This window comes from Pagrus pagrus (genome assembly GCF_965226575.1).
Source record: "Pagrus pagrus genome assembly, chromosome: 6".
Taxonomy (NCBI): domain Eukaryota; kingdom Metazoa; phylum Chordata; class Actinopteri; order Spariformes; family Sparidae; genus Pagrus; species Pagrus pagrus.
The window spans coordinates 6,185,405-6,212,830 of record NC_140190.1 but is presented as its reverse complement, the minus strand read 5'-3'; the positions used below and the strand labels follow the sequence as shown (position 1 = coordinate 6,212,830).

General features: G+C 39.6%; 1 protein-coding gene across 1 annotated transcript in view; it reads right to left on the bottom strand.

Annotated features, from left to right (window-relative positions):
* The window catches only part of lpp (LIM domain containing preferred translocation partner in lipoma), a 152,585-nt gene that overhangs the window by 46,184 nt on the left and 78,975 nt on the right, over positions 1-27,426 (bottom strand). Inside the window, exon 7 of the mRNA XM_084354004.1 lies at positions 12,926-13,516. Within this exon, the coding sequence (XP_084210130.1) occupies positions 12,926-13,516 (591 nt within the window). The remainder of the gene's footprint in view (positions 1-12,925; positions 13,517-27,426) is intronic.

Here is a 27,426-nt window from a genome sequence, read left to right as displayed (position 1 = left end):
GTGGTTGTTGAAAGCGCTAACACTCAGATAGTGGAAGGGAGAGACTGGCGGCCAAAATCCACATCCGGTGAGTCAGACTACAGTGCCCTCGATATTAGTGTTAAAATTTTTGATCAGTGTAATATCTGTGGCCACTAAAAATTGTCTTGTAAATAACTTGAACTCTAACAGCTATGTGGACTTGTTAAGGGGTAATGGGTTCTTGTATGAATGTTTGTTGAATATACTGTATGAATATGACGTTCTGCAGTGAGCACCACACCATGATGTTGTCTCGTCACGATGCTGTCGCTAAAAAACTAAAAAGCCATCCCAGAGGCTTAAAGCTCAGACAATGTTTCCACAAATATGCCCAACATTGATTTTAACCTCTTTTGAAAAATGTAAAATTAGCCACAGTACAGAAGTTAACATTTCCTTACACAAAAAAATGAGGAGACTTCAAATTTCAGTTCAACTTTTGAGGAATCACGAGCCGTGTCCCATATTTAGGCCACTACTTTTTTTTTCCTTTTTTCTCCTGCACAGTACAAAAGCAATGTGCAAAGACAATGAGATTGAAAGCCACTGCATAAACAGCACAAACCACTGAGCTGAAAGTGATAACCAGAAGGGAAAAAGTACAAACGCTGTGGAAAGAGCCCAATGAAAGACAACTGCTCAACAACACTAATCTGTGTCTCTAAACCTGCAGTCATCTATCAGCTGTGTCGCTTCTGCTTTACTTCCTGTACGAGCAACGTTGCACCTTAAACCAAAAGCAATTGTCTTACCTTTGACAATAGCTTAGCATTTCCTGCATGATCAGCACAAACTAAAGAAAGACATAATCACTCACAGACATACAGTATTTATCCACAGATTAAATGATGATGGACTTTACAATACAAAATGCTCTTTAGTGTCAATGGAGCTGCGGCTTTAACTCAAGCTTTTAAAAGAGAAGCTTTAGCCAGCTCTCAATCTGACATCGCAGCTTTTGTCCCCCATAAATCACAATGGTATTATTTGAAATGGACACAGAGCCTTTGAAAGGGAAATGGCTTATTAAAATAATAGTAATATTAACGACGACAACAGCAAATGGACAGAGCATTAGTTAGGGTTCATGAGGGATTGAATTTTTTTTTATTGGATTGGAATATCTAAAAAAAGCATTTGTTGCCGCAACACTAAACGAGTGATTATAGCAGCTTAGGCGACTCTGTTTTAGCAAAACAATGAAAGGATTGCTGGATCAGTCACACTATCCTCTCAGTGAGTTGGTGTGTGTTTGCGTGTGTGCGTGTGTTTTGAGGAGAGGGGGGCTACAGCATGTCGTGTGTCTGGAATCAAACATATGGGTTAAACACTTAAAGATACTTTTTTTTTTTTGTTGTGAAAATGTGTGTATTAAGAGCCATCAGTTTGTAATGGATGGCTTTATTTGATTCCATATTGCAGAGAGCCATTTTCTCAACTGCCTTTGAAAGCCAGAGACTGTTTGTGTCACGGTGACACAGCTTCAATAGAAACCTTGGAGAGCTCCTCATTACTGCGACTCATTCGTCAGACTGACCAGACAGAGTTATATTGATGATAATACAAAGGACAGTTCTGTTTTGATCACGCAGGTGATGTCAAGATGCCACTTTCAGCAGCATGAGGACTCGGCGGGTATTACTAAGAAGAAGAAAAAAGTGGTTTGTCTGAGCAAAAATAATATTTGTTGCAAAGTTGCTTTGTCATTTTTCTAGCAGCTGTATGTTTAATTGAAGAATCTGTTAAAAGAATGACATGTTAGCAGCTTTACGTAATCCAGTTGATGAATTTGCTGCTTGTGATGTTAAACAGGTTATGAGTAATCTGTACTGCATTACACTTTTGAGAGGAGCCATCGCAGCGCTGCATATTAAGCTCAAGGCCACCTTCTGAGGAGGCACAGATAAAGTATACATTCTCTCCAAACAAAATAGGTCATGCTGTTTCAGCTCCAATTAAATGCTGGGAAAAAAATAACAGTCAACTGTAGAGCAGCTGTGTACAGAACAGCCGACGATAATTAAAAATTAACCAATGCCATAATTGACATTCTCCACAGCCACTCAAATCTTTGCTGTACACCGAATTCATATAAAGGGATGAATTTCAGAGTGTTCACAGACATGTAATGTATGTAGAGGGGCCTTTCAATGTTGGTAAGATTGTGCGTGTGTAAAAACTAGGTCATCTGTTCGGAACTGACACATCCCCCTGCAAACAGATATTTGAAAATCTGAGAGTGTAGAGAGGGGAGCCACGAGCAATCTGAAAAAAACAAAAACAAAAAAAACAACAACAACAAATGACTGCACAAATTGTCGGGACAGAGATAAAACTTATTTGGCGTCTCTTTGTGCACCATTACAATCCTGTGAGAGTAGCAAACACCATATTACACAGGATGCAGGTTTCCCTGGTTTGGGTGAGAGCTCAAAGTGTTTCCCTGCTGTTTCCTCATGTGGTAGCGTCGGTTCCATATTTAAACGCATGCGGTGGACATAATGAAGATTCATACAGGTTATGTCTTCAAAATCGATGTATTGGCAACCTGCACTTCCCTTTTGTAATACAGTGTTGTCCGTCTCCTGTGTAATTTTACCTCCTAAGCAAACCGAGATATGTCCTTCTCCTCTCCACCTAAACGACTACATGGTCTAACTGAATGATACCCTGAAGGATATCTGTTGACCAAACACTACCGCTAAGATGCCGGAGCCAACGATACACAAAGCCTGATCCACCGACGGACGCTTCCTTGATGGGAAAAAATGTTTCGAAAGTGCACACGTTTCATGGATTCAGAGCCAGGGGCGGATAACAGTCCTTCTGCGGACAGAGGAGGATGTGAAGAGGGCAGAGAGGAATCTGGCGTCAGCAGCAGTCCAAAAACAAAGAAAACTTGTTTATGTGCAGAGAGGTGCTGCTGACAGGAGACCATGTCCACAAGAAGCCAGCAGGGGCCACTGTTTATGCAGGTGGCTTGGCTGACTGGTTGTCCGACTGATCTGGGACAACTTTATACATTCATGTAGATTGCACTGGGAGGGAAAAGGCTTGGATCAGTACATTAACACAGTCAAACAGTGCGTCTTTTTAATTAAATTGTTCAAATTAATTCTTTAAATAACTCCTGCAATTTTCACACTATCACAAAAAGAGCTTTAAATACTTGACCAACTGTGTTTAACACAGCTTGTACATAAATTACATTCATTTAAGTTGATTTAAATTCATTTTCAGTCAGATGATCGATTGTAAACCCACAGTATCATTAATCAAATACATGTAAAGGTGCAGAATAATTTCAGTACTGCAGGATACGTCTGCATGTCTTCACTACAGGCCAGCAAGGAGAGTTCGACAACAAGAAAATAAACAAACCGCTCAGACATTTTAGATTGCCGGGGCTCACTGAACTGCAATGACAGTTATCGATCCGGCCAGTTATTTACCAGCCATGCTGTTCGTCTCGGAGGGGGCCAGAGGAGAGGAGGGTGGCAGGGCCTATTATTTATGAACGGTTATGTGACAAAGACTTCTGATCTACTGAGGGTTACCTCTGACCGACTGAACCGGCCAATCAACAAACTAGCTTAAAAAACATAACATCAAAGACGACACAGCCTTTCATTTTTGAGCGCAAACAACAAGTTAATGTTCAAAAATGATCAATCAAAGAGCTTCATTTGATTTCAAATCAATTCCCTTTCTAAGCTTTCGTAGATAATTAGAGGTTTAGCTCCACACGTTGAAATCTTTTGGTTTGTTTTTTGTGTTCAGTTTAATATTAGATGGAAAGTAGTAGAACTGCATTTGTGTGTGTGATTTCATAGAAAAACACCAGGAGTGAATGACAGTGATTGTCCTGGTATTTCCAGGGAACCTTGGCTGATGATCTTTTCCTGAGAACAATGTCTGTGGTTATTTGGCATGTGTGCACTTGTCATACACTCCCCAAAATAAGCTTGATGATCTAAGAGGATGTTTTAAGAGGAATTACTGTTGACTACAATACAAACTAAAGAATAGTGTCATAAAATTATAATAATCATAATTTCATCATTCAGGAATTTTATGATTAAAATTATATTTAATTTATGGTGAGAAAACTGAATTCCAGGGAAGATTTTACTTTCACCAGAAAACCTTAAAGTCTACTGTACACTAACTACATCAGACCGGATGCGGGGTATTACACAAACAGCCATACTGTTTATGATGTTTTTTGTCATATGAAAAAGTAATAGAAATGTATTTACCAATAAACTTTTTTGCAAATCTATCAATGAATGGCATCATAAACTTTAGTTAACAGTCTTTTCGCCAGGCAGACTTGACAGCAAGGAAAACAAAGGTGTCACTTATAACATTAAATGTCAGATTGACAATAATTTTTATTTAGAGAAATCATTATTCTTTTTTTAAGAATGATAAATCTACAGAGCTTGTAGAAAGGTGCAGAATAAAAGTATTTTCCTTAAAAACAGTATTGTTCATCTTGTTTATCTGAAATTGTTTATCTCAGTGTAAGAATTCTGACGGTCGGTACCAGCTTCTGACAAGGTTTGTGTGCCGTTATTTAGAAAAAGACTTAGGAATAGCTGAGCTCTTCTTAGCTCGGGTAACATTTGCTAGCTAGCGTTGGCAACGTTAGCTAGTGCACAAACTGTCAACCACTTAAGGGGGCAGATGATTCGAACAACAGTGGTGTTGTGATGTGAATGCAATGGAAGGTGGGGGATGTAATGCTACATTTAGCGGCTGAATGTTATCACAAACACCTATAAATGGCTCTGTTCCATTTAGTTGTGTCAGATAGCCATACCAGTATGCTAGCATAAAGAACGCAAAGGACTGGTCATGTGGTCATGGTAGAGAAGCCTGAAACGATTGTCAGGAACATGTGTCCTGAGTTACAAACAAAAACATCACTCTGCAGCACTACTAGTGGTCAAAAACTCCACAGTGTACCTTTAACTTTCCAGCTGTTGGTTTGATTTAGCGAACACTAGATGTGGTTTGTTCTGTAATCTACTCTATGAGTTTGTCATGAATGCTGGTAAATAATTAAAAAGCTTAATTAGTCAGGAATCATTTTATGAATGAAAACCCTCTCTATCATTCCCCTTTAAATGTAGCCATAACTCACATAATACTGTAACATTTTTTAATTTTCTGATGACCAACACACACTGTATCTGAAAAGTGACAATATATGTTTTAACTAATTATTCAAAGCATATCACAAAAAGGTCCATACTTTGACTATTACTCACTTTAACATAATATTCCCCAATATTTATCAATGCTACTAATGCCCTCGTTACCTTTAATGGGCCTAATTCATTTTCTGTTGTCGCTTATGGCTAAATTTGCATGTGAGATTTGTTAGAGCCCTGTTTTAAGCCTGGAGGCAGCTACTGGAAGGAAGCTTTCTGATGTGTTGGCATGAGAAAACGAAACATAAGGAGATCCACTTTGCATCACTGACCTCAAGGATCAGGTCTAGTGAACCGACCTTTAGACTATGAAGCATTCAGTAACCGGAGCCCATGTGGACCACCACCAAACACCACGCCATCGAATAACATGGCACAACACTAATTATACACAGTCGCTTGTACATGCGCAATGCCAGAGGCATCCAACTGATCCCTGTCACACAGTCTGACCTGCATTGGAGGTGTAATGACTGCTGAGAAGAATGTGCACTGCATGGTTACAAGTTATAAGTCAGTCAACTGATACATGCCAATAGATTTAATATTCCAAACTGACATGCGGAGGGAAAGTGAGAGGATTTAACTGCCTCGAGAGGCTTTTTCTGTGGTATGTGATGGGGTCTCTGCATGGACTCATATTTAAATGACTACAAGAATATTATTTATATAAGCAGTATAGTTATTACAAGGAGGCTTTGCAGTATTAGCTGTATCCACTTTGTAAATGCATAATGACAAAGAATTAAGTTACAAATATCCTTTTAGCCTCCCGTGTCTAAAGCCATGCACCTTCTAGAGTCTGCCTCAAACCCTATCATATTTTGAAACCTCACAAAGTTCACACTCTAGTATAAAAACATCAACAACATATTGTCATGCACATCCCAACCTGATGCCTGTTGCTGCTTTGAGTAAAAAACATATCTATGATAATGTGGATCGAAAATGGTGCCTTCAAGAGGGGTCATATTTTCTGTGTTTACAAGAGGAGTCAACTTGAATGACCCACTGCTGTGGTATTCACTACATGGAAAAAGGGATATTTTCCAAAAGAGATCGCAAGTCAAGATACATGCTGGTGTTGATGAAAACATTTTGGGGGTTACCTTTTAATTATTTTTTTAATTAAGGGCCTCTGGTGCCATCATGAAATTCAGAAATCACAGCATCTCATGTATATGTAATGTTTTTACTGGTTCCTCCATGATTCCTAAGATGAACCGGAGTGCAAAATTGCTAACTTCTTTTGGTGTTTTAGGACTCACTCCTGTGGCACTCAAAGTGCCAAGAAACACATCAATGCCTCAGGAAAGGCAGAGAAGAAAAGACTGCTAGCAAGTAAACATGATGCAAGTTTCAAATGTTTTAAATAATCAGCTTATCATTTGTCAGGCCTTAAAGCAACATTATGTAGAATTTGGCATTTCTCAGCAATTACTCAAGCTGTTTGTCTGAATTACAATGAACGTTGTGTGTGTCATAGGCCTGTTTTTCATGAGTCTTTGTGTGATCTTTATTTCTCAAACAATATGAGAAGAAACTAAGAAATTGTTGGAAGGGCAGAGCGGCTCACAGGTGTAATTGGAGTAATCATACTTATTGTAGATATGAGTGGGTGTGCTTTTTTTTTTAAATCATGGCACATTTTTCAACTGAGTTGTAAAGTCAATATCACTGTCTGAGAAATCGCACAGAATATGTTTTCAAATATATTTTCATGTTCGTTACTGGCAACTTTCACCCAAATTGCGTGCATACACCAACACACACACTTACACACACACACACACACACACACACACACACACACACACACACACACACACACACACACAAGCTTATTTTAGCAGTGAAATTTCTCTGAAAGCTCCACTGTACGTTCATTTGGCAGAAATTGCTACACAGAAATAGAAATTCTGCGTTTATCCTTAAAACAGAGTGACATTTGAAGAGCAAATAAACAAATGTGAAAACACATGAGAATTTTCTCAAAAGGAAAATTTCAGGCTGCATTTTCTGATGTTGTGTTAACCCTGTATGGCTCAGTAAAAATAGATTGCTAGAATTCCTTAGGATTCTAAGGAAGTATTTATTTCTTTTTTTCTGTAGCCAGAGGGAAATTCTGTAGATAAGACGGCAGAAAAACACAAAACTATGTGGGGGAGCTCACAAAGGAATGGTTTGATGGTGCTGTGAATTAAATGAAAATGCATCAGGGGTCAGAAAAAGATAGTGAATGTATTTACCAATCGCTTATCTGAACACATTTTTTGCTTTTTAATAAGGGCTACTTCAAAGCAGCTATACAGTATTAAATAAAGGACTACTTATCTATCAGGAGATAGTTTCAAAAAAAGATTTTGTTTGTTTGTTGTAGGACAAAGTGTAATTTGTTTCGAGGTGCATCTACAGAGAGAGAAGATCATAGGGCTGCAGATAACATGTCTTCATTTCATCGAAGCCCTGGGCTCTCACTTTGTAGTTACACGTGGTAACCCTGCACCAAGCAAAGAATCCTCTCTGGTAATCGACAGCAGGGCTGGTAACCCTGCACTCACTCAGCTTGCTTTTTTAAGAGCTGCTCAAAGTTCTTGAATGTAGGGCAGCTGGGGTCAATCACCTGAGGAGAAGGCATCACTTATGATGTAAACACAGCAAATTTTCAACCTGATCGCCTTTCCAGGCATAAATATAAGTACCTCTCGTGGACGGCTCCTTTTACTGTGATATTCTGACACTGCAGGATATGGATCCTGCATATTATGAGTCGTTGAGTTTTCGAGTAGTAGAAAAACAAAACCAATTATTATTATTATTATTATTATTATTATTATTATTATTATTATTACTCATTATAAATGCCAATTCTTTTGATTGTTGGAGTCCCCCAGGGGTCTAGCCGGGTTCCCCTTCATTCCTTATTTACATGAAGCCTCTGGGGAATAACCTCCGCAGACATGCAGTTATATCAACTTCCTAAGTCCTGTATTATGTCTTCATAACTGACATGAAGAACTGCACGTCTTCAATTTTCCTGCACTTGAATGACTACATATGAGAGATCCTTATAATCACCCCCTCATGGTCCCAGTACTTGCATATTAAAGTCTTTCATGTCGTCAAACTAAAAGCCTGTAATCTACCCTTAATGTTTGACTCACAGCTGGGTTTTTTTGGTGCTAATGTGACATAAGTAGTGAAGTCTTGTTTAATTTGATTGGGTATTTTGTTTTATTGGTTTTCAGACTTTATTTTTATTCAGTCATTTTTTCTTTTGGATTTTATATAGGTTTCTATTCCTTGGTGGTCAGAACCTGGTTAGAGACACATTGCAGTTTCCATCCTGTTATGTTAAATGTGCAACATGTAGGAATTTTATTTGGAAACATTAAAAAATTTACTAAAATTATCAACAAAATGAAGAAATAACAGTTTTGATGCTACGATGACGCCTTTCTGCCGCTACAAGCTCCCAGTCTGGACCACTAGATGCACGGCTAAATGAGTTAACTAGCTAACAGCAGCTCCAGTTAGCAGCAGTTAACGGTTACTCTGGTGATTTGAAGTGGCCATTTCTTACATATTGCACCTTTAAACTACCCTTCATAAAAATGATCTGGTGTTTATGATGTATTCCAGATGCACATGTAAGTAAATTTGATTTAATAAAAATCAGGAATTAAAATGCAGTAATGTTTACACAGACAGTGTATATGGACGATTTTCAAGTTCAAGTATTGCTGACTGCATTCTTAAGGCAGTCAAGAAAATTTGCTATTAAAGGTTAATTCCAGGTCACACACAAATATGGTCTTTAGACACATCCTGATGGCAGCATATGCAAATGCTCTCATGCAGGTCAAAAGGCAAAGTGGCCAGGACCAGAAGGCAGAGAAACGTCAGATATTTTAACATGTTTGACAGTTGAAACCATCATTGACCTTCAAGCGGGCTTTAACTGGCTGCAGGGATTGAGCAGTTCAAAATAATCCTCCCCTGTCAAACGTCACTCAAGCTCAGCAATAACACAAGTCATCATCCAGCTTAGCTCTCCTCCAATTTCGGGAAAGACGGAGAGACTCGTGGAAATTGGTATGTTAACCGGCAGCCATGAAATCTGTTAATTTTTGGACTACAATAGAGATCAAACACTCGTGGATTTGGGTAATTAAGCGTCCTTGGAGCCTGTTGATGTGAGAAGCTGTTTTTACACCTTCACTTTACGTGTGAGTAAGGATACGTATTGGGGGATTGGGTGCTGGGTGGAAGGGGGTGAGCTGGGGTTAGGTGGGGGGCAGAGCAGCCAAGCTAATCAGAACAAGTCTAGATCATTGCATTTATAGCATTTCATCCGAGGAGTTCATCTTGGACTTCTAATGACACTGACCTTCTATGAATACCCTCAATTATGTGAACTGATCTCTTGAATAAAGTCCTCAATCAAAGTCACAGACCCCCTACTGAGAAAGTCTCGGGTATTACATAAAATCACCATTAACTCTCAATGAGTGGAGATAATTTTTGATAATTATGACAAATATCTAAATAGTTCCTTTAATTGACTATGTTTTGGTTTATTTACACAACAGATTAAAAGAGGCACAACCCACTTCTTTTAAGTAGATTTAACACCATTTGTGAAATGTTATGAACGTGTCATGACATTGGGTCAGGCAGAGTGATGATCATAAAAGGCAGAGATGACAGATTTTGCTTTCAGTCTAATCTTGCTTTTATAGTGTCTCTGGTCTATTTTGGCGTGAAAGATCTGCTATACTGGGCACAAATAAACAAAAAAATCTGATTAGAGCTAAGGTTTGGATACAAAAGTTTTAGGGTGGGGGGTCGGGTCAAACATGATGGGACACCACAGAGTCATTTATAGCACATCGTCAAGCTAAATTTGTGCATATGGGGCATTAAGTTTCCCCGATTTTGTTTCAAAGCATTCAAATAAAGCACGGGGGGAGGGAGACACAGAGCCCATTATCCTGCTACAGTATATCCTTGGGAAAGAGAGACAAATATATCCAGCAAACGCTATATCTGTAAAATTAGTGATTTGCTTTTATCTGAAATCAAAGAGAGGCTCACAAATCTATTAAACGCCACCTTTTGTTTTTTAATAATGCATCATACTGGGACCAAAGCGAGCTTTTCAAGCAAAATGTAGACTTTTGTTCTGAACAAATATAATTAGACTTATTTTTAAGATACTCTCCGCAATGTTGAAGCTAATTTGTATTTAGTAAAATACAGTCCTTGATGAGCAATTCCCAGAGGCTGGGAGGCCCAGTTTGTATTTTGAACCAGCATAAAATCCTTGAATTAAACAAAACTCAAGGGCCTTTCACTTTCCAGAGATTGTCGACGGCTGGATATATTGAGATTAGAATAGCTGTCTCTGTGGCATTGAATACCCTGTTCTAAGGGATAGCACTATTTTGTAATTCTTCTCAGTCGTGCACAGTTCTATAAAAAGGCCCAACATCTTGCATGCTTTTGAAGGGTTGAAGCCGGGCCTATGACAGACTCTTACCACTGTCGGCAAGATTAAATGTAATGCTTTTCAATCTTATTATAAATGTGTTGTTTGTGTGTAGTCAGAATTATATTCCTTTGTGTGACTGACATGGTACACATTGGACTAGGGGTGTTTGAACAACTGTGATATTTAAGAAATGAAATATTGATATCATGTTGATAATGTAACAACATATGATCATATTGTGTAGATAATGCAGAGCAGAAGTGAGGCCTTGTGGATCTTTTCTTTATCGGTTCACCTGGTTGTCTTTTCACTGTTCATTAAGTGTACAGCAACTGGTCGCTTGTACAGTTATGGGTACAGACTCTCTCTACCTCCCTGTACTTGTATTTTGAATGTAATTTATTTGCCCAAAAAGAGACACAGTTAACAAAGTTAAAGATAGACTTGACAGAGAGCATTCCTTGTTTTCAAATGTTACATAGATGTTAATAATATCGTGATCCAGAATTTGTTTGGTCATGATAATTGTGTAGTACAAATCTGATTTGTGACAGCCGTTACTTGGACACTGTTTAAGAACAGAATTTGAATCTAAACCTTGTTTAAAATCAAAGTTAAAATGGAAAAACATTTATCGCCTCTGTCCACAAGGTATTGAAAGTGTCTAATTGACCATCTGCTGAAGCCTGCCTCCGTAGTTACTGTTGCTACACCTATCAATCTTTCTGTACTCCCTTTTACTTTCTCTCCTCAGCACAAATTAACTTTGCAATAAGTGTGACAGATTCACACCTTAAGATTCTGTGTAATATTTTAAACAAAGGGTCCTTGATACCAGACAAAAGTTGGTCTTCATTTTGATCTCAACAACACACCTGTAACGTTTTGGTGGTTGCATCTTGAACGCTTGTGAAGCTACTGCGTTGACAGAAATCTGTCCTGAACATAACACCTGGGAAAGTACTCAAAACCACACTGTGTTCGTTCCCATGCCAATAGGTGTGTCCAGAAACACATTTTTCCCATGACAACACATACACACACAGGCACGCACACACACACACACACACACACACACACACACACACACACACACACACACACACACACACAGACAAGTAATCATGTGTTTAGCTTTAGAATTTGAACTTAAACGTTTTAACCTAAAAATTAAAGAAAAAAATAAATATCACTATAAAGCAATAAGCGTAGGTTAACAATGCGTGGGTAGATATATACACATGAATATGAGATGAGACAAATGAAATCAGATGGTGTAAACCCCCCAACAGAGATGATCTTTCAAAAATTCATAAAGGTTAAAACAACTGTTTATTCTGAGCATTTCAATGAGAGATGGTAAGCAGCTCTCCATTGCACCGCCATCTGATTCTGCATAAATGTATGCGTACTGTACACACACACACATATACACCCAAATGTGCATGGAAGTAAACACTATACTGACACACACACAATCTTGTACACCCACTTGCACTGTTGTACACACAACCACCCACACATTAACACACATAGATGTTTATTTCATCAAATATTATATACCATGAACGAAAATACGACAAGGAATGACTTAACCAAACATCTGCTGACCTTCTGGGCTCATTAGATGGAGGTCAGCACTTCATCTGAGGCCATGGTTTACTATGGAGAGCAAGGTACTGACGCATATGAAGGAGTTTCAAACCCTTAACTATTGTCATAGAGACTGACTAGCGGCAAAAATGAATTAATTTTGGATACAAGGAGCCAAAATGAGCTTTCCTCCCATGATGTCTGGACGCAGACTTTGATATAGAGGGTCTTAAATATCCCACAGAGGTTTGACGATGGACTGCTACACTTTCTTCTTCACAAGGTGGTTCAAGCATCCAATCAGGATGCCTTCCAGACTCTTCCCTGTGGAGGTATTCCAGGGATATCTAAATGGGAGGAAGCCCCAGGGCAAACCTAGAACACACTGGAGGGATTAAATACCCCAGTTGGCCGGGGGACGGTTGGGATTCTCTAGAGGTAGCTGGGAGACTAACGCTTAACCCAATGGATGGATGGATGGAAGGATGGATGGATAAATGGCCAGACAATTACTGTAACTTTTTAATTTTGTTTATAATAACTAAAAATTATGCCCACTGATCAAATATGTTGCACATATGATGAAAAACATTCTTACCTTTGGTGGAACAGCTGGTCCAGAGGTGTAGGGAGTCAAGCTTGGTGGTACATCTGTGATGTAGGTCTTCTTTGGGCCTGGAGGTTGGTATGCTTGGGCAGGAATTGGCTCAGGTCTCCTGGAGATTAAGCCTTGGGGTACTCCTGGATGGTGCTGTTCTTGATATGCACCGTGAGACATCGGGGAGAAGCCAGGCTGTGGTGGTCCGTATGCAAAGTCAGGACCTTTGGGCTGGGCAGGCATGTACTGCACCTGTGCAGGGCTGCGAATAGGCTGCTGGCCATAATGGGGCCCACCTGGGACTTGATGCTGGGGGCCAGGCTGGGCCGACCTCACCTGGACATTGAAGGTGGGCTGGCTTGGGGTTGAGGCTGTAGCGTAGGAAGCTGGGACAGGCTGAGGAGCTGTGTGGCTTTGAGGCTTGGCTGCTGGGCTGACAGAGGAAGGGGGGATAGATGAGACTCCCCCAGGAGCCTGAGGTTTGGGCGTAGACCTCTTGGTAGCAGTCAGAGGTGGCTGGGTTGGAATGACCATACGCTTGTAGCCAGTCACTGGAGCACTGGGGGTGGAGGCTGCCGAGGATCCAGAGTTCTGCAAAACAGAAGAAAACATTCAATTTAATAATCCTAACGTCGACAATTCTAACATGTATAATTTCACCATGTCACCATCTTAGTTGGCATGTACAGCATCCAAAAATGAGCTAGTTAGCAATAAATATAAATTACAGCTGAGGCTCATGCGAATGCCATTAACGTTGCAAGTATTTGTAGACCCACAAAATCAGGGGATCACCAAGGTTACTAAAATTCATCCTGTGTGGAGCTTGACTGTGTTCAGCGAATTTCATGGCAATCTATCCAAAAAAGTCAAGATCACTCAAGTTATTAGGATTCATCATCTGGAAACCATGAACATCTCTACCAAACTGTGTGCCTGTCCATTCTGTAGATGTTGCGATATTTAACAGGATAAGTGAAAACTTTGACCTGCTGGTGGCGCTACAGGAAGGGGTTTACCAAAATGTAGGATTTATGCTCTGGGGACCATGACTGTATGTAAAAAAAGGTAATGGAAATCCATCAAGTAGTAGTTGAGATAGTTCAGTCAGGATGAAAGTCATAGACTGCATGACAGACGTGCTGCTAGCATGGTTAAAAAACATTGTAACTAGCATGTAACAGTAACAGGTCAAACTGAAAACAAAAATAAATGAAATCCTGCTGAATGGTGGAAATGAAACTGTTGTATTTAACAGCTTTTTACTGATACTGTGGTTTACGCTCAGATGATTATCCGCCATGCCTCCCCAGAGTCAATTACAAGGCTACCTCGACAGCAGAGGCTCTAGACTGTCCACGACCACCCATAATCTATGGCTAATAAAGCAGGAGGGGAAGCGATAAATTGTTTGGCAGAGGACGCCATGACAGCAGATTGGCAATGGCACATGACACTTGTGCTGACTCCAGCTGTTTGGATGGGAAAGATGTTAAATCACTAAGATTTGTGGTGCTGGTGTTCCTGGGAAGAGACGGCTGCATAGCAGCAACACAACACAGTGCTGGGATCCTCGGCGTCTGAACTACTGTGGCATTGGATGCACTGACAAAATATAGCAGTGAATAACACACAGAATAACAACGTTTCTCTCAGATGTCAGAGGCTTCTGCCCAGAGTGTCTCTCATGTAAGTAATAATTGTTTTTCACTACCACTACATATCGGTGTCAGACGTTCAGCCAGTCTAAAAAGGGTCTATCATTAACCTTGGATGGCCTTATTAGGTTATTGCCTGAAGACAAAAATCAGAGTCAATTACTAAATTTGCAGCACTAGGGGAACAAAAATGAACACTTGTAGTCCTTAGACCCTTTGCAACTCAGTTTGATGAGATGTCTTCCAAATTGGGGCAGAGCAACAATTCCAATCGATTTCCTTTAAAAGCTGATCAAAGCCCGCTGCACAGCAATGCCCCAAATAGATGTTTTGCTGCACTGCTGCACTCCTTTGTAATTCCTTGCTTAAATTAAATAAAAGCTTGTGTGTTGTAATACTACCAGTGGAAAAGTATACAGTAAAATGTTGTATGTGATCCCAATAATGTTCTGAGATAAAAAAGAATTCCAAGTTTTGGTAAAAGAGGTGCATGCGTCAACTTTGTCTAAATCCCATCTAATCTAAGTCAGAGGGAAGCCCCTGAGGAACCATTAAAAGCTCCAGAAAATATTTTCTGCTCTCACTCTGATTTCTGTCTCAGTGATTAGTGCTGATGTTTATTTAAAAAGTGTGTCTGTCTGCATATGTATGGCAACATCTCCAGTATGCCCTTTAGGAAGTGAAATTACTTAATTTAAATGTTTCATGGGTTTTAAATACTCTAGATTATTAATTTATCTTGAAGGCCTTAGAACCTACAGTAGCATTTAGTTAGCAGAGCACTGGAAATGCAAATTGGCCCCCTCAAAATAATTACACTGTCATGGTACATTTTCCACAAATTACATTAAGAGAATGGATTCACCCCTTTTCTGAGGGTGATGAAACTAATCAAATGGGTACAATCTGAACCAAATTTCTGTGCAGTGGGAAGGATTTTCATATTAACTTGGCTATCGTTTTGGTTGCTGCATGCCTTTGACCTATCAGCGTTAATGAGTGTGGTCTGAGATATAATCATGATCACCAAGAGAGGAGATCGAGAGGTAGGAGACGAACAATACGAAACGATAATGTCACTTTCTTAGGAGTAAGATGTTTATTTGGCTGTTAAGCTGCCGTCACTTTGTACTTTCCACCAGTGACCACATTCAACAGGAGTATTTATTTTGAGCTAATTGGGTAAAAAAAAAGGTTTAAATTATATTGCCTGAGTTAGGATTGATGAGACGTTATTTTCTCGTAGTATAATGTAAAGCCAGATGTATTTATCTTAGTTTAATGTACTATTCATGCAGCATTTTGAAGAGTTATTTTACTGCATTCACTGTGTTGTGACACTTTAACTAGAAGTGGGGCGATCTGGTCAAATCAATATTACATTATTTCTAAGAAAATGATTACATTATCACTGTATTATGGCAATTTATTGCTGCCAACATGACAACAAATATTTGTTCTTGTTATGAGATGAGAATCCTTCTGCTTTGACAAGATCCTTTTCATGTTATTATGACATTATTCTCTACAGAGTGAGAGTTTCAGCTGTGGAATTATCCTGATCGCCTCCAGGTGTATTTCAGGATGTCAGTGGTCCAGTTTGATATGCTGTGAGTTATACCGGAACCACGGATTTAAAAGAGGACTGAACTGCAACTGGGAGTACGTCTAGGTAGGGAGTAGGGACACACAAGCTCACCGCACACAAATCACATAAGGAAGGGATGAGAACAAACACAGAAAATCAAACCTACTCTGAAAAAAATAAATGATGGAGGTTGTATTTATTTTTAAACTTGTGGCAATTTCCGATGAAAAAACCAGACTTGGAGTGCAAAGGCATTTATTGCTACATACCAAATGATGCCATTTTTGATAATTTGTTATAATAACAACTTGGTATGTTGTAATGACTAAAATATACTATGTTTTTCCATAATGCAGTACATAACAGTATGGATGAGGTGCAGTATGAAAAATTACATGTGAGATAATCAAATCCAAGTTCAATGCAATAACCCATTTCCCCTGTTTGGTTTTGTAGATCAATTGTTTTTGCACATATTAAAAATAGCTTGGGATCTAATTTTGTTCATAATTTGTCATTTGACATCATAATATTGGAAAACAATACTACGATCACTTATACAATTCCACTGACAGTTAATAAAAGATCATTTTGAATGTGTGTGTTTAAATCAAACACAGTACTGTGCAGTTTATTTTCATGCAGTTTCACTAAATGATGACAAGCCTCGTTAACATGCACATCTACAATTAGATTACATAATGAATGATTCAGTCTTCTTGTATTATCTGACCTGCCGGTGTCAGGCACAGCTTGAAATCTAAAAATCCGACCTAATATATAGCATCAGCCTGAACGCATACTGTGCTGTTGACTCTAACACCCCCTCCATACACAAACAAAACACAGGCAGTTTTAAAAAAGTTTTCCCTAACGCCTTCAGAAAAGTTAACCCTCACTCTACACTGTAATTCAGACTGACTTTGCAAACAACTTAAGTGTGAAATTTCACAGAGACTCTCAAGAAAGCCTTTTGACACATTAAAAAAGATTAGGAGAGACTATACAGGCCTTGGGGGGCTGAGTAAAACTGTTAACTTTGCATTTCAAACCACGAGGGTGGGGGGATTTTTTTTTTTTTTTTTTAAGCAAGCTTGGGGAAAACCCCTAAAGAGAGAGAAGTTCTGCATCTTTTCAGACTCATCTAAGACCCTGGATATTTTCCGCTCAACTTTTCCCTGCTCCTTATTCATACAAAGCTCTCGACTGTCCATTTGCATCTGTCTGTTTCAGCACTTACACAATGACCATGGAAGAATTCCCAGTCAACACTTAAGCATTCACTAATCTTCCCTCCACTTTTAGTCATCTTGTCTCGGCACAATCAGGCACAATAGTCACATTGAACAATCCGTCAGCGTCGGTGCAGTCATGCAATTGAGGGTATCAATTCTGTTCCTAAAATAGTTGGAGATAAGGCACATTAAATATGATTAAACAATGTCTCTGTGGAACGTGGCGAGACCTCTAGCTGTTTTGAGCTATCTTTCCCTTTGCAGATAAAGTGTATTATACACATACTGGGAACTTTTCTTTCTTATATCTGCATATCTGATTCAGTTTTTTGCTCCTTCAAGTGATAGTTGCACGACAACCCTCGCATTTAACAAGTGAATATTTCAGCAATGTTTTCACCCACGCCACATTAGTTAGAATAAATGTTTTATGGGTGCCCTGTATAACATTTGTCCTGAAATACTACCACTGTGCATTGTATTATCACAACTAATTATATCATGGTCTTACATGGAGCTGCATTTGCATTCTGTCTTTTGAGAAGTGTTGCTTTTATTTAATTAATATGAATTCTTGTGTCCTGATTTACTTTTTATGGTCCATTGGCCAGGTGCATTTACAGGACCAGCTCTCACAGCTACACATATGTTTGAGTGCTTTTTCATCCCATTTTCCATTTTCAAGAGTACATTAAAAAAATAAATGGAAGGTGTGTGTCGGAAATTTGTGCAAAAATGTTGAAATATGAAAAAAAATACAAAAATAAAAATGGTTGAGGTTGAGAGGTGCCGGAAAAAAAATGAATTACAAGGAGCATGTGACTTAAAAGGAGACACAGTGTGCTCATTTTCAGGTTCATCATTTTATTTTGGGTTACTACTGGAATAGGTTACATGATCTAATGCTCAGTTTTCTCATACTGTCCAGTGCTTCAACTCTGTATTCCCCCTCTGTCTGAAACACAGACTGCTCCTGTCTCTTTAAGGCCCGCCCTCCTGAATACCCGGTCTGCTCTGATTGGTCAGCTCACACATGCCTGAGCCAGCACCGCTAACAACAACAGAGTGGCTGTGATAAAGTAATTTCAACATGCCAAACTGGTCACTAGACATTAATTACGCAAATGTGTGACATGCTGGCGTAGTGTCATGTCACAAAGTCACGGAATTTAAGGCGGGACTTCTGACGAGGCGTTGAAGAGAGGAGCTACCGTTTGGCTGGACTTTGGGTTTTTTAACTTTCAGGATCTTTTACATGCACATGAACGTAAATAAAATAGCAAAGTTAAAGAGAAAATGGAAAAGCATAATAGGTCTCCTTTAGACATCACTCGAGCTTCCGCTTGAAAGACGAAAAAATTGTTGCGAAAACATCAGATCTGAGCGGAGCAACGATGAGACTGTAACCGCCCTCAAAATGAATACACGAAACAATCATATTTCCGTCACGGCCTACATGGAACGAATGCGTTTCATTTAGAAATACACATTCTTGTTTGCAGATTTTCTGGAAATTCGATTTAACTGACTGTTTCTTCGGATCCGTGTGAAATTGGACAGCTACATTTAAAAATGCACACATGAAGATGTTCACAATGTACATTTACACTTTACACATGAGAGTCAGACTGTAAAAGAATGGAAAATCAAACACTAACATTATCTGAGGATGTGGGACCAGTTTAGATTGAGGATTGCTGGCACTGCTGTGGAAGAAAAACTCTTGAGGCTTTTGAAGCTGAAATAAAAAAAGTAAACATTTCTACAAAATCAGTTACCAATTCTTTAAGTAGTTTCTCTTGATAATATCAGCTAGGACATTTGCTCAGTGGCTTCTAATGTTTGTACAGTATAAATACAGATACAGATTACTGCTATCTATATACTGAACCGCACATTTTAAAGTGTAACAATCGATTTGTCATTGCTCTCTGGTCGACACCACCTCAGACCTAGTTTAGTATTTCTGTACTACAACTTCTTGTTACTTGGAAAGATACAAAGACACCATAGGAGCAATAATGGGCAAATCTATCGCTACATTACAATCAAAACAGGAACTTAAATGGTGACTATTATACGGTTGGTGAAAACTCCCCAAAAATAAGTTGGTCAATAAAGTAGAAATGATCTGTCCTACTGTGCCATTTGGAATATCAATAGGTTGAACACCACTTATAGACAATCAGCTTGCAAAATGTTACAGATTTCAAAAATAAGAGAAAAATAAGTCGATCTCTCTACTACATTTTATCCATTTTGTCTCTTCACAGTGTCTGTGATGTATTATACAGAGATCACAGACACAATTCAGTAGCAGGGAGAGATGTGAAAACGCAGAATGGAGGCAGCCACATACAGTACGTGACATGCACTCTCTGTTTTACTCTGTTCTACCACCAAGACAACCCGAAGACAATGTAGATGAACATTAGGTCCGTGTTTCAAAATTCACAGTTATGTAATCCCCTAAAAAAACTGGGTTTCAGAGAAGAAAAAAAAAGTATGTAATATTTCTAGTATGATGTAACAACATCATATAAAGTAGGGCGTATTACTCACTGATGCAACTAAAAAATCATTTTCTGGGCTACTGTGTGAAAAAAGAAAAGTCCCCGAGAGTCACCGATCGTGGCACTTCTGCAGGCTATCTTTACAAAAGGGGGAAATGTGTGTTTTGCAGCTCTCACGCAGCAGAAACTAATTGTTTCATTCACCTCCTGCAGTACTACAGGCCAGTCTCGCACCACATACATGCTTGACTCATCCCTGTAATGAGGTTCTTCATGAACTTGTGACCCCTTCCTGCTTCATGAGGTGAAATACTGCACAGTTGCAAACATCCATCGCTTACACTATGTCGATGTCATCAATCCCAGAGACGGCCAACTGTAACTGTTCGCTCTGAAGCTTTGTGTGTGTTTGTGTGTGTGTACTGTAAGCGTGTACATGTTATTGGGAAGAGGGATAATGTGCAATGACAGCAGTTGATGGTAAGCCTTTTAGCATTGTTGCTAGGACTTTATGATGTAAAGAGGCAGGATACATCGACTGTCACAGCTTCTTGGCTCAAACTAAATTTGTCATTGGTTCACCCTGTTAATAAAAGACAAAGGGGTGATACTATGCAGTTTATTTGACTAACAAACATTGACGGAACACATTGAGCGCCCGAAGGCGTGCTCCTCTCTCCACAGTTGGCTGCCCCTGTCAAAACTCAGAACCTGCTGCCAGATTGACCTTAAGGTCAATGGGAGCCACCGGCGCTGTGGCAACATCTCTGCTCCGTGCAGCAACAAAGCAATCAAAGAGAATAGCAGCGCATAAAACAAACAGAGAGGAAAAAGTTAAACACCACCGAGCCCTATAATTACAGAGCTGGTGTGTCATTTTGATGCAGCTCTGGCAGCTCTTGGAGATAAGCTGCAGAAGCACACAATCGCACACTCGTGGCGTCAGAGCCCTGAAGAGTAAAATATCCATTGCAAAAAATAGCTGCCTACGGCTTTGACCTTTTATAAAGGAATAAAAGAGGCTGGCTAGCATACCAGTGTCATGCCTGTGACAGCAGCAGAAGCTCGAAACAATTGAAGCCAACATTCCTCAGCTGACTGTCACCAACTATGAGACTTTATTCTCACAATCTGGATTTTAAACTTCACAAACTGCGCATGTGTTTCCTTAAAAACATAGCTAGGGCTCACCATTAATTTTCCTTTTAACTGACCTTTGTGTTCGCTGCAAACCATGTGACAAACCAGCACTCATAACTAAAATGTAATGTGTCAGTACTTGTACTTCATTACATGTGTTCCTGACTGATGCAAATTTATTCCGCCTTAAGAGCAGCTTAAATCAAAGTGTCTCAGTGTTGTGACAGCCAAAACATGTGAAGGGCATTCCTGTCATTGTAGAAGGACAGCAACATAAGTATACATGGGGACAGTAAAAATGACATGCACTAAAAACAAGGGCGCACAATGTCATAGTGTAAACACCGCAAAGCCTCTCACTTGGCCACATGTGACAAACAGGGCAGGTGAGCGAAACAAGGAAGAAATCCATGAATGAATGTGCGAGTGAGTCACTTTCTAGATCCAAGAGTGGCTTCCAGACAACATTGGTTGTTTTGGGAATGCCTATATACAGTAGTATGTACATGTCCTCAGAAAAAAAGGACATTCATTCATACTTCTGATATATTTTCTCAAAATAAATTGAATAATCTGACACCTGAGATATTGAACATACACTCAGACAGGAAAACCAACCACAATCATACCCTATTTAAACATTAATTCGTTTAAGCATTGGAGGCTCAACAATACCTCAAATATAACAAAATCCAAGATGGTACACTAAAAAAAATAAGAAAAAAAAAACACCTAATAATTATTTAATCCTTAATGGCCTTTAACAAACACCATTTCCCACAAGCCCAAGCCTGTCTTGGGTTAAATGTCATCAGCTCGATAGACGAAGGCCACTGAATTGATCATGGTTTGGTCCAAGGGTTGAGCGAGCACTCAGCTAAAACAAGTATTCGGTGCAGATCATGTACTTTTTTATGAGAATGAGTATCAACTCATAAAATGTATCAACATCTGTGATAGGTAGCTGACTGAAGTTAATTTATCCAAGTTTATAAAAAAAACTTGTTGTAAATAGTTCTCTTCCTCTTGTGATCAAAAACAATTTTTCTTTCTGGAAGAAACTTTCTGTTAAATAACAAATATAGCAACTGATCAAATCATTTTGAGACTTACATCTAAAAAGTTAGAAAGATTATGGTTAAGGCAGAGATTTAAACCATTGGGTAGAGCTGGGCTAGCTGTTTCGACCTGTTTCCAGTCTAAATGCTAAGCTAAGCTAACTGCTGGCTGGCTGTAGCCGAACAGTCAACATACAATTTGCTATCGATGTTTTCATTCAACTCCTGGTGAAAGAGCTCAAACTTTTGAATGACCCCATTAAAATCTGAAAACTCTCAATTTTAAGAGCATGAAAGAACACTGAAAGGGACTATCAGTTGTTGTCAGAGAAACTAGGATACACAAATTTATTTTCTAAAAAAAAATGTGTGTCTGGTAATCAGTTAGCAAAAAGTTGTTTAAACATTTCCAAAGAATGTGGTTGAGTTTGGGTTTATTCAATTCTCCCTCGTCCTTCACCTTCCTATCTAACAGCATGGGTCAGGGAGGTGTGAATGACTTTGTCATGCTTTAAATTCCTATTTACTACGACTCTGAAGGATAAGTTCACCTAAAAATTAAAATGTATTCATTGTCTACTCACCTTTGTGCCAATGGAAAGTTTGGTGAAGTTTTGTAGCCAAAAAAACATTTCTGGAGCTTCACAGCAAAACTGTGTTGCATGAAACTTCACCCAACTTTCCACCATGGGGGTGAGGAGATAATGACAGAGTTCTCATTCATTAATTTTTGGGTGAACTTATCTTTTAAGCTAAATCATGGATGTTCTCACTTCTATTGGGTATTCCAGGTATTATTACCTATGTAGCATTATAGATGTGTGTACTTTATGAACTTTGGTGATGGACTGTAATTTGGCACATGATTATGCCTGACATGGAAAATGAGCATGTTAATTATCAATAATTAATAATAATTAATTAAGCTATTCTGCGTTAATATGAATTCACTTATGCACCTCTCATACTCAGGTACACAGAGTTAAGGTGGAGGGCATGATGAGTGCTCCTGAAGGGATGAAGAATTGAAACAGTGAGGCCGTCCTGGGAGACGCCTCCTAAGGGGAGCACAAGAAAGGTCACAACCCTATCATAGTCTCAGAGAGCTGAGACACCGCCAGGGTGGTCTATAGTCTGCATTCTGTGTGATCGTTCAGCAGACGCCATGATCAGTGGGAGACTTGGGAGCGAGCAGCGAGGGCCTATCATTCTGCCGTGTTGTGACAGCGAGTGCCATCCGCAATGCTCTGCCTGTTGAGAGATGGGAGTGTCACGGCATGGCTTGACTGGCACAGTGTGAAGTGAGGCCTCCTCGGGGCACTCATGTGGAAGGATCCATCTCAGCAGCATTTCAAGCACTTGGCTTCAGCTAAACTGTCAGCAGACTTCAATAATGCCCATTTGTTTTGTATGGACATGACAACTTATTACACAGACATCAAGCTATTTGACACGGAGTAAAAATACAAACAGTGCTGCAGCTCGTCACAGTGACATAATGCCGTCTCTTTGGCATTTGATACAGTACGAATCAAACAGAGCCTTACTGTACTTGTTAGTGCATTAAATGTAAATACACCTGCTGTGTTAAGACACTTGGAGAAAGTAAGCAGATTAGATTTGCATTAAAAGCAGTTTTTAAAAAAGGTAATTGAACGGCCCACATATCTGGAGTAAGTTTGAGCCTTTTGCTGAGAACAGATGGGCCTTGAACTTAGGCTTTTTAAAAACATTTCTGCTTGTATACAATAATGTAACTTGATTATGTAATTAAACGTTCAGTTTAGTTTTCATTCCGTTTCCTGAAACAGAGATAGAAATGACTGTGTGGGAGAAAATCACTATTAATAGCGTTGGTTTTTGCCAAGATCTGCAACATATTTAATGCATGTATGTGACATTGTGATGACTGTTAACATAAATACATTACAGCCACGTGGATCCCATTTGGGTCTTTAAAATTCAAAGTTGTCCCATGGGAAGCCTGCCTAAACCCAGCATGAGTTCGGTGTAATTTCCTAAACTTACTTGGCTCTTAAGGTGAAGGGGAAAACAGGAAAAGCGCAAAAGGCACTTTTTCACCCCTGCATTATTTAATCAGGTTGAATCTGATCCTGGTTCATTTAACCTCATGGTATGATTCATCTGGGCTGACTGAACACAGTAATTGTACCCAGGTACAAAAACAAGTGCCCAAAAACCCCTTCAGAGGAAGTGGGCACAGTTCAGTCACAAGTAAATTGTGAAGACATGACTTCATGGTGGGAACTTAATCCGACATCATTCTGACCTGATGTAACCCAACTACAAGATGCACTTGGCAAGTTTGAGCTAAACAGCTCCTGTAGCCAGGTGCACTTTGTATACTGAGCTGCAGATGAGGGAAACAAATAGCTGCTGGCATCCAGCCGGAGAATAAACTGTAGTCTGACCTCGACCAGCTATGAAGAACATTGCCGAGAAAGGATCTTCCCTAGGACCCTCGTTCTGTGTTTACTTTCTCACTCCCATCCCAGACACATCTGACCAGTAAGTGGAGGGAGATGCCAAACCAGTGGAAACATACAACAAGTTCACCAACTCGTAGACTGATTCTTACCTGAGCAAACTAACTATCCATGAGTTTCCGGTGCTCAACAGCACTAGCACAAGTAACAAAGTACCATTACAACTGATGCACCTGCAGCACTTTCAAGGCTTCAGAGGTGTAAGTTGTATGGACTTAGCAAGTAGTATTCACTCGATAAAGTCGCTAACCTGATGGTTGTCTAATCGCTCTAAGAAAGAAGATTAGTGTCATCTCACCATGAAAAAAGCTGGTTCTGCTTAAGTCCTACTTTCTTTGTTATGCACCACTTATGGAAAAAACTCCCTGAAAAACTGCAGGTTTGTTCCAACTCTCACGTCTTTTAAATCGAGGCTGAAGACCTTTCTGTTTGTTACTGAAGCAATTTTAAGGGTTTGAACTTCACTGTGACTATTATTTTCTAGTCTTGTCTCTTTTAAACCTTTTCTATTTTAGCTTACTTTCCTGTTTCTTAACTTGTTTTAATGTTTTGTTTCTTGATGTCTTCCTGCTCGTTTTTAATGTATTTTAAATGCAAATTAATTTTTTTTAATGTAATTTTTATGCCCTTGTAAAGCACTTTGAGTTGCCTTGTGTCTGAATTGTGCTATACAAATAAACTTGCCTTTGTTTTTTGTTCCATAATATCTGAAACTATTTGGTCAAACAAGATAAATTGATACAAAGTCATGAGCCAAGATGGGACCCTACTCAAACCAATCAAAGCAAAGTCAAGTCCCAGGTCATGTTTCAAATATTAACAACTGAGAGAAGACCTCCAGTCTTACATTAAACACAAAGACACATGTAAGCCTCCATGTCACAGGTTGGCAACCTCCTCCCTGAGAGGCACCAAAGAACTCAGCAGCCGGTTCCTGTTAGTTTTCTAGACAGCATTAACAAATGCACACTCCAGTTTCTAACATGGACACAAAGAGACAGCTTCAGTGCACTTCACTGACTGAATGCTGGTGGAACCATGACTGTAAGTGAGTCACACATCTTTGGTCCTAGAAGTTCTGGCAGAACACACACACACACATGCACACACACACTGTAAACACACACACACACACCTCTTGATGCAGCGCAGCACAGCCGAGGAAGTTTACCATGGCGGTACGTGTATGTCGAATAGGGAGCCGAGGCTTTCAATATTTTATTTATCATACTGCACATTATCGTTTCGCAGCGTGTGGATGAATCAGACAGGAAGAGCTTTTTAATTTCAACTTAGATCTTATCACACCAGATTGAATGAGATCAGAACGAGGTGCAGCTTTAATGGAAGCAGTGCATTAGGGTTTAATTGGGACAAAAATGTCAACTGCTTAATGTGAAGAAGAAATTGGGACTTGGTTCCTTAATTGGTTCTGCAGTGGATAACTAACTAAGTGCATCTGTGAACACTTTCCTCGATAATAAATTATTGACAGTTTGAATGACCATTAAATAAAACACAAAAAGGCCAACCCAAACAACTTGTATTTTAAGTTTTGTGTGCAGGGCATTACGTTTAATTCAACATTTTCTATTGAGAAAGCGTCTAAATCAGCCACTGTATGAGCATCATAACACCGGCAACATTTTATTACAAGTAAAGGGGAAGACAATAACCTACTGTGTCTGAAAAAAGCTGACCCTGTTAACTCCTCTGCTTGCATTCTTTTTGTGATTTTTCATGTGCACATTAGCAGAATATGATTGCTAATTTTCAGCCATCTGCTACAAGCAGTTGGCCAAAACTACCATTCTCTGTCTATGAAGGAGGTGAATTACTGGCCAAAAAATGTTACGAAGAAAAATACAACAAACGAATCAGATGTGAAAGAGCTTGTGTGGATTACATGCTGGCGCACAGTCGCATGATCTAATGATATTTCCTTTATTCTCATTGATATAATTAAATTGTGATTACCATACTTACTTTAAAATGTTTGTTGAAAATGACTGCAAATATGTGTAAAACTTACACTTATATCTTTACGCACACTTATCTTTAACTTTTGGATGTTGTAGCATCTCAGCAGGATGGGACGGTGTTGTGTTTGATTACTAGAAAGGCACCAGAGGTCAGTGTGAATTAGAGGTCGCAGTGGTCGGTGCTTCTGTAGCCTCCACCAAAGCTGCACTGCTGCTCTGGCGTTTGATGAGCGTACTATTTTGACACTCATCTGGGCCTCCTTGTTAACTCCCCTACAACAGATCTGATGTGCTTAGACAGGCCTACGCTGCATATTAGCGAGGCTGGCTGGGCTCAGATTGCAGTGCAGCACACTTGTGGGATTTAGCATGAACACGCTCTCTTGTGTTTCCTCAAATCACCGCGCCAGAATCTCAGAACGTGACAATGTGTGATGTAGGGCCAAAAATATGTAGAGATCCGTGTCAACCAGACAGCCGACCAAGTGACTGATCAGCTGCTAATTTCCTGTTTTTCCAACTGATTTTCCGGCTCAGTCCCTCTTTTATGACAGTCTTGCCGCGTTACTGCTGAAACCGCACCAAACCACTTGTCTATCTTACGCTGCATTTTCCCGTCAACCGTGAACAAGACCAAGAGATATTCAAACTCCTTTGCTTAGGGCAAGAGCTGACCCCCCTCAATCAGAGGGGGTAATCCACCGTTTTTCCAGCAGGGAAACATGGCCCCGGACTTGGAGGTGCTGACTCTCTACACATTTGGCTGCAAACCACCCCAGCGGTTGCCGGAGGTCAGGGACCGAAGGAGCCAGATGAACGA